Below are 16785 nucleotides of genomic sequence, written 5' to 3'. Positions count from 1 at the left end.
CTGCACAAACATTCCCCTATAAAGTCCAGTCCAGAAAAATATCAAATGGCTTGATGTATATATGGAGCCTTGCTTTTCACAACATTCTAGGTAGAAAGGCAAAGTAAGATCCCAAAGCAGTGCAATCCGGAATGAAATGATCCGATGGTGTATACTTTCTGTTTTTTCAGGCATGAGATGCAGTACAAAAGCACATGGCAGGTAACTTGAACACAGACAAGCCCTGCATACACACCAGCTTTTGCTGCCTGTCTCTCTCTCATACACACACACACACACAGGCCAGCCTGCAAAATTGCCACAAAACACTATCAGCAATGAAAGAAAGTTGATTTCTATCATTCCTCTGCTGTGTTCGGCAGTTTAAAAACAGACACTTTTCAGTATCTTATCTTTTCATTTTGCGGCCTACAGAAACAGGCTTTCTATTCTGCATCAAAAGCAAATGCTGTGGATGTGGGAAATCTGAAATAAAAACTGAAAATGCTGGAAATACTCAGCAGGTCAGGCAGCATCTGTGGAGAGAGAGAAACAGGGTTAAGGTTTCAGCTCCATGACCTTTCATCAGATTCTGGCAAGGTTCTGACGAAAGGTCTTCGACCTGAAACATTAACTCTGTTTCTCTCTCTCGCCACAGATGCTGCCTGACCTACTGAGTATTTTCAGCATTTTGTGTTTTGATTTTATTCTGCATGTTGTCTTGATTTCATGTGTCTCTCACTTCCTGCCTGCTTTGTCTTGATTTGAGTGGAGTGGAATAAAAAGAATGCAAAGATCCCAGAGCAGCTTTTACTGTCAGACCATCTACAAATACATTTTTCAGTATCTCACTGACTGACTGTCTGTCTTGAAGTGAAGTGAAATAAAGTGCAATAAAGTGATAGACAGCAGCATTACATGTGGACCAGGCCAGAATGAAATCAATAGGGTTTAATAAAAGAACAGCAGGTAATAAGACACCAGACCACATATCACACAAACACGTGCTTTTGCCCTCTCACTCTCTCACACACACACACCCTGGCCAGCCTGAAGGATGACTGCTGTGTTGGAAGATTAAAACCAAAAAGACACTTTTCAGTATCTTATCTTTCCACTTTGTGGTAGAAACAGGCTTTCAATTCTGCAACTTGCCTTTTGATTTCATGACTCTTTCTCTCACTGACTGTCTGTCTGTCTATCACTCAGTCTCCTCCCACCCATATGGAACTAAAATTTACAGTAACATGACACACACTCAAACAGAACCTGAAATTTGCAGAAACACAAACATCCACGCACACACACACGCTCACACAGACTCTGCAATTTGTAGAAACTCACAGACACATTTATTTTGAAAGACGTTGAGCCTGGGAGTTTCAATTTTTGATGCTGTCCCTTCCTGGCTGTGCGTCCGTGTTTAATGAGGACAATCAAACAGGAAGAAGTGAAGCCGAGGCCCCAGAAATCCGGGTCCCCGAGAGGAAATGAAAGCCCGGGGGAGTGAAAAGAAGTAAATACAATCAGGAATAAATAATATATATACTTTACTTTTGTTAACTAAATGTCTGCCTGTCTGTGGTTTGCCTGGAGTGTAATAAAAGATCGCACTGCAACTTTTGCTCTGAAAACATACCAAGCACATTCCCCAATAAAGCCCAGTCCAGAAAAAAATGAAATGGATTATTCTGAAAATAATTTTAAAATTATATACTTTAAAAAAAAGGTCTCGTCTTGTTTGGGTTGGGCTGAATGGGAAAGTAAGATCCCACGGCAGGATATGCCATGAAACACTCCACAAACATTCCCCAACAAAATCCCATCCAGAAAACTATCAAATAACTTGATGTATATATGTAGCCTTGCTTTTTACAAAATTCATGAAAGAAAGGCAAAGTAAGATCGCACAGCAGTGCAGTCTGGAATGTAATCAGTATGATCTAATGGTGTATACTTTCTGTTTATTTCAGACATGAGATGCAGTACCAATGCACATGGCAGATAACTTGAACAGACAAGCCCTGCATACACTCCAGCTTTTGCTGTCTGTCTCTCTCTCTCTCTCACTCACACACACACACACACACACACGCGCCAGCCTGCAAAATTGCCACAAAACACTTTCAGCAATGAAAGAAAGTTGATTTCTATCATTGCTCTGCTCTGTTTGGCAGTTTAAAAGCAAACAGACAGCTTTCAGTATTTTATCTTTTCATTTTGCAGTCTACAGAAACAGGCTTTCTATTCTGCATCAAAAGCAAATGCTGTGGATGTGGGAAATCTGAAATAAAAGCAGAAAATGCTGGAAATACTCAGCAGGTCAGGCAGCATCTGTGGAGAGAGAAACAGAGTTAATGGCCTAGAAATTCAGTATCGCCACGTTTGGGGCGCTACAGCCGGGCGTTCGCTAAATTTAGCGCCCGGCGCAACTTAGCGCCACCTTCGCCGAAATTGAGTTGCATCGCCCCAAGAGGTTGCTGCTGCACTAAAGCAGGCGATGCACGACTATCATAAGGCGCTAAGCCGGCAAGCCGAGGCGCTAACACTGAGGGCGGGCGCAGCACAGCTGCGGCGAGTTGCTGATTGAAGGCAGACACGCTGGCACCGGTCAGCTCTTAAAGGGGGAGAGTCAATTTGTTTGGCTGGCACGCCCTGCACACTGCAGCCCTGAAGCAAGGCCTGACCATTGCTGGTTCATCAATTCTACGCCCAGGACCATGGAGAAGGCTGCTATTCTTCCAAATCCCATTGCACGCTCTTGCTGCTTGTCCAGGGTCATGGGGAAGGAGATGTACTGACGTCTCCTTCTGAAAAGGGCATTGGTCACCTGGCGGATGCAGCAATGTACCGCGAACTGGGAGATGTTGGCAATGTCCCCAGTAGCGGATTGGAAGGAGCCGGTGGCATAGAAGTTGAGAGCCACCGTCACCTTCACTGCCACTGACAGAGACGTCCTGCTCCTCAGCTGTGGATGCAGATCTCTGCAAAGCAGGTGGCAGATCTCAGTGACCACCTCCCTTCTGAATCGCAGCCTCTGAACACACTGCTCCTCAGACATGTTCAGATATGAGAACTGCTGGCGGTATACCCTGGGTGGGTAAGGCCTCCTGTGCCTACGCCTGTTGGCCCTTCTCCATCTGGCCAAGACTGGCACTCTCTCACGGTGTCTCTGAGCCCTTTGAATGCAATGGAGAAGCCCAACGTTTCCACCCATTGCAGCCCCCATTATATGTGGCGACTCAAGGCTATGACACTGAAGGTTAAATCCAAGAGCAAAGCTCTGGCCTGAAGCCAGAAGTACCTGTGCGAGCGTTGAGTCAAACCAGAAAGTTCTCTCCCTTTGTCACTCTCCAAATATCCGTCTCTCACACAGGATTGGCACAAAATGGCTGCCACTCATATGCAGGAGGAGTCCCCTTTAAATAGCACCCCCCGTGCCCCGCAGCGACTGGGAACCATTCCCCTCTACCAGTCGCTGGGGGCGACAGGCGCACAGAAGGGCAGCGCAACTGAAGTTCCGGCTCGGGGCGCACCAAGGGCGTTGCACCATGAAATTACGTCAGGAGCTGTGCGCGCCGCCACTAAATCTTGAGTGAAGTTCAGGAGAGGCGCAGATCGCGCCGGGCCCGGGCGCTAGCCACTTAGCGCCCCACTTCTCCTCCTCCTAAGGCGCTAGCGGCTGGCGCTACCAACTGAATTTCTAGGCCAATGTTTCAGCTCGATTACCTTTTGTCAGATTCTGGCAAGGTTCTGACAAAAGGACATCGAGCTGAAACATTTACTCTGTTTATCTGTATCTCCTCTGATTCTGCCTAACCTACTGAGTATTTCCAGCATTTTTAGTTTTTATTTCTATTCTGCATGTTGTCTTGATTCCATGGGGCCGATTTTCCTGGAGTCGGCAGGCGGGCTTTCAGGTGTGTGGGGGGGTAAAATCGCAAAAATAGGGGGTCGCGACCCCCCCCGCCTGATTCCCCACCCTGTCCAATTTTCACCCAGGTGTTTCTGCCCGACCCGAATGAGTCCCGGCCGCAGCAGGCGGGACTGGTCTTCAGGCACCTTAATCACCAATAATTGGCATCTATAATGCCATTTTAAGGGGCCCTTGCTATTTTCAGCCGTTTCCCATGGTAAACACGCCTGGTGTGAACCCCGCTGATGAAACCTGGCGTGAATAATATCGGATTGCTGACTATCAGCTGCAGGTCAATAAGGAAAGAGATTTAATCAGAAATCATTTGTAGGTTGCAGGACCTTGTTGTTTCAGGCTTGGGGCTACTTGTTCCAGGCTTAGGCACAGCTGTGGAAGGCTGGAACCTCACACACTTCTCCAGTGTGACCTCCTGGGAAGCCCCTCTCGCCACCCTCACTCAGCGCTTCCTCAACTGAGGCACCTACTAGAAGCATGGGAGGCCTTTTTTTCCTTCCCCTCTTGGCATTAGAGGACCTCCAGCCCCCTTCGCAAAATGACACACGCCACAACTGCAGAAGTTGCCATCAGAAATTTTATTTACAATAACCAACTGATGGCATTTTTAAAATAAACAACATTTCACCCAAGTGACTACCCATGTGACTATTAGTGCTTTATTTTCCTCTGCTGCTCCTGCGGCTGTGCAGGGGTTGAGACCTCTATCTCCGTTGGGTGTGGACTCCAGCGGGGCTCTGACCGAGGGCTCTGCAGTGGCATGGAAGTGTGAGCGCTTGGAGAGGAGCCCCCACTTCCTTGAGGTCTGCCACCAACCTCCCTCTCATGGGTCAGGTCCCCCTGAGCGCCTGCAAGTGGCTTGAGAGCACCTTGCTGCACATCAGGGGGGCCATGTGGACCCTTTTCTACAATGGCAGTCCAACTCAGAGGGCCTGCCATGAAGGTCTGGTTTCTCTGTTCAATAGCTGACCATCGCTCCTCCAGAGATATCAGTCTATTCTGAACACTCACCATGTTTTCAACACTGGCGACTTAGCTCCTCCATGGCCGTAGCCATCCTCTCCTCTACTGTAGCCATCCTTTCCATGGTGATGCGTTTATGCGGCAATGACTCCACTAAGCCTCTGCTCATGTTCGCTATGGATGCCTCCATTCGCTCCACACTCGCACGACCCTGGGGACAAAACCTTACAGAGACTCCTGCATCTGTGCATGGAGATCCATCACCTCTTCTCTTGCAGATGGACCCAGAGGCAGAGGGTCGACATGCAGCTGAGCTGAGCTGGCAGAGTCCTGCGCCCTCCGACGAGGACTCTCCACTGCTGTCCCTGTCTCCACAATCTGCTGATGCTCACTTGTGAGCTGTGAAACACCAGGTGACAACATTACTCTATGTCGCGAAGGTCCCCCCCGAGGTGTGAGTGTCTGCGCTGGTGCTGGATGCGCTTACTTCTTCTGACGCTGCGCCCTCAGAGGTTGGAGCTTCCTCTGAGGAGTCTGGCTGCTCAGCCTCTTCCTCCTCCACAGTGGGGGCGGGGGCTCTGGATGGTCCTGTGGGGGAGTAAAGGAAAGAGTTAGAGATGTGATGCCAAGGTTACATGCACATTGGATTTTGCAGATGTTCGTAAGTCCAAATGATGTAGCTTCAGAATCATAACAGCGACTTATGCTATGTCAATGAGAGAGATGGAAAACTATTCCGTCACCAGCTTGCGGGACTGCCCCGTCTCTCCTTCCCCAACTTCCGCAGCCACATCAGCCCCGACAATTTCCAGCACTCCTTCCTCTCAGGGGGTCAGGTGGGCTATTGAGGGTGGGCCTCCTCAAGTCCTGGCTCGCTCTCTGTTGTTGTGAGCTCACTTTTCCTGCAATGAGGGAGACAAGTGGAGTTTGAGTGAGAATGAAGGAGTGTAGAGATTGCATAGCATAGATACTTAGAGGGAGACAAAAGATGGTGTGAGGCTGCAAGACCAAGGGTCCTCCCTGTGTGTTGTCAGTTGTGTTCAAAGCATCAGAGTGAGAGGGAGTGTGAGGGCTGCATGGTGGAATAGTTATGTGAATGTGAGCATTGAGAGAGAATGGGTAATGGTGCCTGGATGTGGCTGTGAAGTGGGATGTGGAGGAAGAGAGTGCTAAAGCTGAGTGCTGGTGGGGAAAGGCAATGGGGATCAGTTTGAGGGTGATGGAAACTTCATACTTACCTTTCCTGTACGGTGAAGGTCATGGAATCGCTTCCTGCACTGCAGCCAGGTTCTTCTGGTGACTCCCAGCGAGTTGACATCTGCTGACACCTGCATCCATGCAGCCTTGGTCTCAGTGGGAGGCCTCTTCTTCCCTGACCTAGGGAAGAGGACCTCCCTGGGGGCCCTAACCCCATCCAGTAATGCCTGCAGTGAAGCCTCGTCGAATTTGGAGGCAGCTCAGGGTCTGGCACTGGCCACAGCTGCTGCAGGCTCCTCTGCCATCCTGTATGGTTCATTTGGAAGCCTGCAGAGGAAGCAATGCTTGCTGTGGACGTTAAAAGCACCACGAATGATGACATCATACTGTGCGACTTTCTGACTGGAAATAGTCAATTAGCAAAGGTTCCCACACGCTGGAAATGAATTGGCCAATTGAGGGAAAATTGCATCAATCAGGCAGACCCAGTTAGATTCGTGTGGGGACCCAGTTAGATTCGTGTGGGGACCCCGACATTCGGTGAACCCGACAATTCCCCACACCTGCAGGAAAATCGCCCCTCATGTGTCTCTCTCACTGCCTGCCAGCCTTGTCTTGATTTGAGTGGAGTGGAATAAAAAGAATGCAAAGATCCCAGAGCAGCCTTTATTTTCAGACCGTCCACAAAGACATTTTACAGTATCTCACTGACTGACTGTCTTGAAGTGAAGTGAAATGAAATAAAGTGATACACAACAGTATTACATGTGGACTCGGCCAGAATGAAATCAATAGGGTTTAATACAACAGCAGGTAATAAGACATCAGACCACATCTCACACAAACACCAGCTTTTACCCTCTCTCTCTCACACACACACTCACTCAGCCTGGCCAGCCAGCAGAGGGATGACTACCGTGTTGGAAGATTAAAACCAAAAAGACACTTTTCAGTATCTTATCTTTTCACATTGTGGCCTACAGAAACAGGCTTTCTATTCTGCAACTTGCCTTTTGATTTCATGTCTCTCTCGCACTGACTGTCTGTCTGCCACTCAGCCTCCTTCCCACCCACATTGAACTAAAATTTACAGTAACATGACACACACTCAGACTCTGCAATTTGCAGAAACGCAGACACCCACTTACACTCACTCAGACTCTGTAATTTGAAGAAACACTGACACCCACGCACATACATACACACTCAGTCAGACTCTGCAATTTACAGAAACTCACACTCACACATCCATTTTGAAAGGTGTGCAGCCTGAGAGTGTCTATTTTTGATGATGTCCCTTCCTGGCTGTGCGGCCATTTTTAATGAGGACAATCCAACAGGAAGAGGTGAAGCCAAGGCCACAGAAATCCGGGTCCCCACGAGGAAATGAAAGACCGAGAGGGTGAAAAGAAGGAAATACAATCAGGGATAAATAATAATATATCTACTTTACTTTTGTTAACTAAATATGTCTGCCTGTCTGTGATTTGCGTGGAATGGAATAAAATGAATGGAATGATCCCACAGCAGCTTTTGCTCTGAAAACACCCCAAGCACATTCCCTAATAAACCCCAGTCCCGAAAAACATCAAATGATTATTCTGAAAATATTTTTTTAAATATATACTTTGTTTTTACAAACGACTTGACTTGGTTTGGTTGGGTTGGTCTTAATGGTAGAGTAAGATCCCACCGCAGGATATGCTCTGAAAGAAAGGCAAAGTAAGATCTCACAGCATTGCATTCTGGAATTAAATCAGTATGATCTAATGGTGTATACTTCGTTTTTTTTCCCCTAGACGTGAAATGCAACACCAATGCACACAGCAGGTAACTTGAACTCAGTCAAGCCCTGCACACACACCAGCTTTTGCTGTCTCTCTCTCTCTCTCTCTCTCTCACACACACAAACACAGGTCAGCCGGAAAATTGCCACACAACACTATCAGCAATGAAAGAAAGTTGATTTTTCTCATTGCTCTGCTGTGTTTGGCAGTTTAAAAGCAAAAAGACACTTTTCAGTATCTTATCTTTTCATTTTGCAGCCTACAGATACAGGCTTTCTATTCTGCATCAAAAGCAAAATACTGCTGATGCTGGAAATGGGAATAAAAACAGAAAATGCTGGAAATACTCAGCAGGTCAGGCAGCATCTGTGGAGAGAGAGAGAAACAGAGTTAACGTTTCATCTCAATTACCTTTCGTCAGATTCTGGCAAGGTTCTGACGAAAGGTCATCAACCTGAAACATTAATGCTGTTTCTCTTGCTCTCCACAGATGCTGCCTGACCTGCTGAGTATTTCCAGCATTTTTGTTTTGATTTCTATTCTGCATGTTGTCTTGATTTCATGTGTCTCTCTCACTGCCTGCCTGTCTTGCCTTGATTTGAGTTGAGGGGAACTAGAAGAATGCAAAGTTCCCACAGCAGCTTTTACTATCAGACTTGCTCCAGAGGGAACCAACCGAGGCCTCGTCCACAGGGGGACCGACCGAGACCTCGTCCAGAGGGGGAGAAGCTGGGATGTACTTTAGAGAAACCTTTATTTAATATATTAAAACAATGAAGCAGTTATTGAAAATGTCGAGGAGACCAGGCGTGAGCTGAAGAAAGCGGTAGAGTTTTATTAACACAACACAGGGGCAACAATAACTTGCATTTATATAGCGGCTTTAATGTAATGAAACGTCACAAGGCAATTAGCAGACAAAATTTGACACAGAGCCACAAAGAGATTTTAGGAGAGATGGCCCAAAGCTCGGTAAAAGTGGTAGGTTTTAAAAAGCGTTGAGGAGGAGGAGAGAGAGGTAGAGCTGCGAAGAGGTTCAGGGAGGGAATTCCAGAGTTTAGGGCCTTGGCAGCTGAAGCCATGGCTCCAATGTGGAGCAACGAAAATCGAGGATGTGCAACAGGTCAGAGGAGTGGAGCGATCTCGGAGGGTTATAGGGACACTTGTTACAGAGTCTGACTCCTCACTGGGAGAGACACACTGTACACAGGGACACCTGTTACAGAGTCCGACTCCTCACTGGGAGAGACACCCACAGGGACACTTGTTACAGAGTCCGATTCCTCACTGGGAGAGACACCCACTGTACACAGGGACACTTGTTACAGAGTCTGACTCCTCACTGGGAGAGACACACAGTGTACACAGGGACACTTGTTACAGAGTCCGATTCCTCACTGGGAGAGACACACACTGTACACAGGGACACTTGTTACAGAGTCCGACTCCTCACTGGGAGAGACACACAGTGTACACAGGGACACTTGTTACAGAGTCTGACTCCTCACTGGGAGAGACACCCACAGGGACACTTGTTACAGAGTCCGATTCCTCACTGGGAGAGACACCCACTGTACACAGGGACACTTGTTACAGAGTCCGATTCCTCACTGGGAGAGACACACACTGTACACAGGGACACTTGTTACAGAGTCCGACTCCTCACTGGGAGAGACACACAGTGTACACAGGGACACTTGTTACAGAGTCCGACTCCTCACTGGGAGAGACACACAGTGTACACAGGGACACTTGTTACAGAGTCTGACTCCTCACTGGGAGAGACACAAACTGTACACAGGGACACTTGTTACAGAGTCCGATTCCTCACTGGGAGAGACACCCACTGTACACAGGGACACTTGTTACAGAGTCTGACTCCTCACTGGGAGACACACAGTGTACACAGGGACACTTGTTACAGAGTCCGATTCCTCACTGGGAGAGACACACACTGTACACAGGGACACTTGTTACAGAGTCTGACTCCTCACTGGGAGACACACACTGTACACAGGGACACTTGTTACAGAGTCTGATTCCTCACTGGGAGAGACACACACTGTACACAGGGACACTTGTTACAGAGTCTGACTCCTCACTGGGAGAGGCACACACTGTGCAGAGGGACACTTGTTACAGAGTCCGATTCCTCACTGGGAGAGACACACACTGTACACAGGGACACTTGTTACAGAGTCCGATTCCTCACTGGGAGAGACACACACTGTACACAGGGACACTTGTTACAGAGTCTGACTCCTCACTGGGAGAGACACACACTGTACACAGGGACACTTGTTACAGAGTCTGACTCCTCACTGGGAGAGACACACACTGTACACAGGGACACTTGTTACAGAGTCCGATTCCTCACTGGGAGAGACACACACTGTACACAGGGACACTTGTTACAGATTCTGACTTCTCACTGGGAGAGACACACACTGTACACAGGGACACTTGTTACAGGGTCTGACTCCTCACTGGGAGAGACACACACTGTACACAGGGACACTTGTTACAGGGTCTGACTCCTCACTGGGAGAGACACACACTGTGCAGAGGGACACTTGTTACAGAGTCTGACTCCTCACTGGGAGACTCACACACTGTACACAGAGACACTTGTTACTCCCCAGTGCCCCATTGGGGAACATTCAGCCCCGGATATCCTGCAGAAGCAGCGCTGTGGGGCCGGGCGGCTGAGTCTCGGGACCCTGTGGCTGGGCCTCTGACCTCACAATGGGAGATGACGCGGGCCCAGCTCGAGCTGGAAACCCTTAAATTAAATTAAAATCAATCATCGGTCAAAAATGGTCAAATAATGAGTGCAGTGACGTCATCAATTGAAATGTTCACACACCCACACTCAGTCCGCGTCTTGTTCCCTGCAGAGACCTCAGGAATCTCTGTCCGGTTGAACTGAACTGATTCTCCCTCAGCCTGAAACAGATTAAAGATTAAACAGGAAATAAACAGATTGAACAGCTGTGTTAATAACAGGAAGGCTGGGGTTAATATTTCAATAACAATTACAGACAAATATTACTCAATAAAGTGACTGAATCACATTTATATTTTATTTATTACATTAAACATTAACACAAACACTCACGCGATCCACTCCAGACTGCTGCAGGTCAGTATGAGGTGGCGGAGAGCGGGGATAGATCGGTCTGTGAAGGAGTTTGATCCCAGGTCCAGAGCCGTCAGTGACCGGTTTGTACTGAGAGCAGAGGCGAGATCCTCGGCACAAGGATCTGTGAGAACGACATCCTCCAGCCTGGGGATCAGAGAGAGAGAGAAATAACAGGAATCAGAGTAAATCCCCAGTGTTTATTAATAACACTATTACTGACACTAATAGTGATTTACAGTGTCAGACATCCAATTATTATAAACACAATCTCAGAGTCTGGTACTTACTCCAGTTTCTGTATTTTACAGTCCGGGTTCCTCAGAGCCGCAGACAGTAGTTTCACTCCTGAATCTCCCAGTTTATTGCCGTTCAGTCTAAACAGAAACAGAGAGAGCAACAAACTGAATCAAAGCCCGGATCTAATATATTTTTCTCTCCCGGATATTACAGCAATCACTGAAAGTACTTCAGAACATTAATAACCCGGTTTCCCCCGCGATTTCCCTCCCTGGGCGGGTCGGGTGCGGCCGGGGTCGGGGGCGGGTCGGGTGCGGCCGGGGTCGGGTCACGGCCTCGCTCTGGAGAATTGGAGGAAGCGGGTTTGATGACCTCATTTGATGACGCGCACATTGAGTTTGAGCATTGTGATATTAATGTTCTACAGTATTGAGGTGCTGCAAACACTGACAACCTCTGCACAGAGGAGCACGGCTGCAACCAGGCTCTCCCATAACTCCCTCCATATGGTTATGGAGGGAGGCACAGCACGCAGGGAGGTTCTCTCCACTTTCAATGGGTGGGAGAGACCAGCACAGCCTGGTTGCACATATCACAGGAGGACACAAGCAGGGATGTCGTCAGGAGGACCAGGCTGCAGTGACACAAACCTTTTAATGATCTCAGTAGATCACGAAACGTTACTGTAAAGCCAATCTCAACCTCATCCTGCTGTGCCACTCATCACATCCCCATCACTCCACCTTCCCTACCCTACACCTTCTTACTCACACCAACTTACCTTGCACCTCCACCCATCCCTCTCTATCTATATTATCACATCCCCATCTCACTAGCCACCCCTCACACTCATCCTCATCCTAGTCCAATCATACCAACTAACAACACTCAAGGGTAGGCACTTGTCTGTTTTAGCCAATGTTCACGTGAAATTTCCGGTAATGTGGTGTCAAACATTGAAATCTTTATTTTCAACACTTTCCGTTCTTTGAGAGATTTTTGTGCACCTTTGGATGTGGCTTAGTGAGTTGCAGTGAATGGTGAGACATAACGGTATTCTCCACAATGTTGATGAGTATGAAAGAAATGGCTTGGGCATTGTAGGGATGCTTTATGTTGTTGGTGTGGGGTGGTGTCAACCTGGTGCATCATGTGACATCCAGGGCATGCAGTGTCAAGTGAAGTAAATCTAGCCATGGTGAGGCCATCTCTGGCGTCCCGGTCAGCAATGTGGATGGGTGTTGATGCCCTCTGTGCTGTGCAGCATCAGGTGATTGCGGAGATGGTTGGTGTGGTTGTTGGAGCTGCTGGTGTGCCTGCTGCTGGGGCCGATCGTGGCCAGATGCTGAGGACAAAGGTGAGACAGTATAAACCGTATCCATGCTGATGTAATAGATGGCAGGTGAACTTGAGATGACAGAAGCAATCTGTCAAAGTCGAAAGAGGTTGTTGCAGTGAGGGGGTACTGGATAGAGTTTGTTCCAAACACTTGCAACCTGCATAAAGCTCGATCTGTCTTCCAAATGCAGGAAGCAACAACTTGTGAGCTTGGAAAGTGAACAGCTGTGAGATGGAAGCTTTTATAGCACATTTCCAGCTGTCAATTCAACTCCCGACCTGCTTACCTGACATGATCCCCAAGCAGCGTGGACCACCTGGGCGACCTGGTAAACTCTGAAGGTGAGCTGAAAATAGTTGTTAATCCTTTGTTAAAAAGGTCATAATGGCCTGAATTGCCTTCCCTGCCGCTGCGTGTCAGGTCTGCTCAGCGCCGACAGACCCGACATTTGGGAAAGGTGCGTGGCGGCGGGTTGACAGTGAGGTCCCGACCCGCTGGGGAATAATTCTATTTTCCCACCCGACCCGCCACCAATCCTGGCCGCTGACTACCCGGAAAATCCCGAGTCTCACTGGGAATGAACGTGACACTGTCCAACTCCCCATATATTCAGGGACTGTCAGTAAATGTATTTACTAAATAAAGTGCCACCTGTGTGAAGCCTTTAAATGTCCCTCAGTCTGGTCTCATTCCTTGATGATCAGAATTAACCTCCTGGAGCTCAGTGACCGACCCCGTCATGTTTGGAGAAAATTACCTCATTTCAGCTGACGAATTGTGCCGATTCAAATGATAAAGCGGTGATTTCCGGTACTTTATAATCGGTGCATTGCATTAATCTGTATAATATCTCGGGGTGAGTTATATTGTGAAACGGCGCTAACTGCTGCTGTAAAATCCGTCCCCAGGATTCTATGTAACGAGAGTTTATTCTGTCCCGTTACAAGTTTTAAATGTCCCTGAGCTCCTAGTTTATAGGGGAGGGGAGTCTCTCACTATATTCGCATTAAACTGTCTCTACAATTATTTCATATGTAAGTGGCCCGACAGCTTTTGGGGAATTTTCGGAAGTTCCCTCCCCGAGCAGGGCCTCACACACAGGGGGCGGATTATGGGGAATTCCCAGGTTTACTGACTGTGGTAAACCACTGTATACCTGTCTGTATGTGTAATGTGTATTCCACTAGGTACAGGTCTGGACATGCCTCGGCTGACTCCTCCCACTATTCCAGGTATATAAGTGACTACCTCCCAGTCCCTTAGTATTCTGGACGGGTCGACCACTCGAGAAAAGACCTTCATTCTTTAGTTAATAAAAGCCTGGTTGTCACTCGCTTAACCTCAGTCTTTTGAGTAATTGATGGCGCATCAATTTTATTAACTAAATTTTTTATAATGGAGAAGATCCTCACACCAGCATGCCTGGACCTGGACAGTCGGGAAGCGGACGCTTCCAACAAGTTTGCTCACTGGCTCACGTGCTTCGAGACATTCCTGACTGCCTCCACTGCGGTCGAAACGGATGCGGACAAACTGTCTGTCCTGATCTCCAAGGTGAACCACCGAGTGTACTCAGTCATCCGGGACGCGACCTCGTACACAGCCGCCCTCCAGCTCCTCAAGACCCAGTACACGCGCCCTGTGAACGAAGTATACGCCAGGCACCTTCTGGGGAGTCGCAAGCAACAATCTGGGGAATCGACTGAGGAATACCTCCAAGCACTGTCCGTGCTTGGCCGGCCCTGTGGGTGTAAGGCAGTAACGCCCGCTAAGTACACGGAGGAACTGATCCGGGATGCCTTCGTAGCGGGCCACAGGTCCAACTACACCCGACAGCGACTGCTGGAGCAGAGTGACCTCACCCTCGACAAAGCCTCCGAAATCGCTCTAACGCTGGACGCAGCCTACCGGGGCATGGATGCCTACTCCTCTACACCGTGGACGCTGCGGGGAACGACAACCTGGGACACGGTAGGACAGCCCCATAGCACCGTGCCACCCCAGCCACAGCCCAACAACGGCCCAACTACCGCAGCAGTGTCCCAAAGCCAGACAGCAGTACCCCAAGGCCAGAAATGCTACTTCTGTGGCCAGGCCAAACACCCCAGAGCGCGCTGCCCGGCGAAGAATGCGACCTGCTCGGGCTGCGGGAAAAAGGGACACTACGCCAGCGTCTGCAAGGCCAAAGCCACCCCGAACGCCAGCAGCGCCGCGTGTGGGCCGGGCGAGCCGCCATCTTGGGCCCCCAACAGCGCCGCGTGTGGGCCGTGCGGGCCGCCATCTTGTGCCTCCCCAGCCATGTGCGAACCACCACAGCAGCAGCCATCTTGGACGACTCCAGCCACATGGACGCCGCCATCTTGGACACCAGCCGGGACGTAGCAGACCGCCAACCCCCCCGCATCTGATACCCACAGCGACACACCGACCCCTACGCTGGCCTCTGTTACGCTGGACCAAACGAGACCGCACCAACTAGCTCGGTCCAAAATGGACGTTAAGGTAAACGGCCATGCAATAAACTGCCTTTTTGACTCCGGGAGCACAGAGAGCTTCATCCACCCCGACACGGTGCGGCGTTGCTCTCTCCCAGTCCTGCCTGCGCACCAGCGGATTTCTATGGCCTCCGAGTCCCAGTCAGCGGACATTGGCGGCTACTGCGTGGTGACACTAGTAGTAGATGGGACTGTGTTCAATAATTTTAAACTCCTGGTCCTGCCCGACCTCTGCGCTGCCGTCCTACTGGGGTTGGATTTCCAGTGCCACCTCAAAAGCGTTACGATGGCGTACGGTGGCCCCCTCCCCCCACTCACAGTCCGCAGCCAGCAGCCTCCAAATTGCCCGCCGCGCACCAGATGCAACCTCTCCTCACTCAGAGTCCCACCCCGCCCACTGTTTGCTAACCTCACCCCCGACTGTAAGCCCATCGCCACAAAGAGCAGGCGATACAGTGCCGGGGACAGGGTTTTCATCAAAACCGAAGTGGAGCGGCTCCTGAAGGAGGGGATTATTGAGGGCAGCTCCAGCCCCTGGCGAGCCCAGGTTGTGGTCGTTAAGACCGGCGAGAAACAACGCCTGGTCATCGACTACAGCCAAACAATAAACCGCTACACCCTGCTGGACGCCTACCCACTCCCCCGCATAGCTGACATGGTCAACCAGATCGCGCAGTACCACGTCTTTTCGACCATTGACCTGAAATCAGCGTACCACCAGCTCCCCATCCGCCCTGAAGACCGCCAGTATACTGCTTTTGAGGCAAACGGCCGCCTCTATCACTTCCTTAGGGTTCCCTTCGGCGTTACCAACGGGGTCTCCGTCTTCCAAAGGGAGATGGACCGGATGGTCGATCAAAACGCGCTGCAGGCCACTTTCCCTTACCTAGACAATGTGACCATCTGCGGCCATGACTTGCAGGACCATGACACAAACCTCGAGAAATTCCTCCGCACCGCCCAACTCCTGAACCTGACATATAACACGGAGAAGTGCATATTCCGCACAGACCGCCTCGCCATCCTTGGCTGTGTTGTGGAACACGGGGTCATCGGTCCCGACCCGGACCGGATGCGTCCCCTTATGGAACTCCCACTGCCCCACTGCCTAAAAGCCCTGAAGAGGTGCCTAGGGTTTTTTTCCTACTACGCCCAGTGGGTCCCCTACTATGCAGACAAAGCCCGTCCGCTGATCAAATCCACCTCTTTTCCCCTGACGGCAGAGGCCCGCTTGGCCTGCCACCGTATCAAGGAGGACATTGCCAAAGCCACCATGCACGCAGTGGGCGAATCCATCCCCTTCCAGGTGGAAAGCGATGCGTCTGACTTCGCCCTGGCCGCCACCCTTAATCAGGCAGGGAGACCTGTGGCATTCTTCTCACGAACCCACCAGGGCCCGGAGACCAGACACTCCGCGGTCAAGAAGGAGGCCCAGGCTATTGTGGAGGCTGTGCGTCATTGGAGGCACTACCTGGCCAGAAAACGATTTACCCTGCTCACTGACCAGCGTTCAGTTGCTTTTATGTTCAACAACAAGCAGAGGGGCAAAATCAAAAATGACAAGATCTTGAGGTGGAGAATCGAACTTTCCACCTACAACTACGAGATCTTGTACCGGCCTGGGAAGCTCAATGAACCCCCAGATGCCCTATCGCGTGGCACCTGCGCCAGCGCGCAGATCGATAGGCTGAGGGCCCTCCACAATGACCTCTGCC

At 49.8% G+C, this 16785-nt stretch overlaps 1 protein-coding gene across 1 annotated transcript in view; it reads right to left on the bottom strand.

Moving 5' to 3' along the window:
- Positions 1–915: 915 nt before the first annotated feature.
- Positions 916–16785, bottom strand: part of LOC147092675 (NACHT, LRR and PYD domains-containing protein 3-like) — a 40691-nt gene continuing 24821 nt past the window's right edge. The window contains exons 7-10 of the mRNA XM_085975984.1: positions 11287–11373; positions 10976–11143; positions 10724–10803; positions 916–7371 (exon numbers count right to left, since the gene is read on the bottom strand). Coding sequence (XP_085832110.1) covers positions 7295–7371; positions 10724–10803; positions 10976–11143; positions 11287–11373 — 412 coding nt within the window. The 3' untranslated portion in view covers positions 916–7294. The remainder of the gene's footprint in view (positions 7372–10723; positions 10804–10975; positions 11144–11286; positions 11374–16785) is intronic.

This window comes from Somniosus microcephalus, unplaced genomic scaffold (assembly GCF_052327205.1).
Source record: "Somniosus microcephalus isolate GS21.2 unplaced genomic scaffold, FLI_Smic_1.0 unresolved_chr2, whole genome shotgun sequence".
Classification (NCBI taxonomy): Eukaryota; Metazoa; Chordata; class Chondrichthyes; order Squaliformes; family Somniosidae; genus Somniosus; species Somniosus microcephalus.
This window is presented reverse-complemented; position numbering and strand designations above follow the sequence as displayed.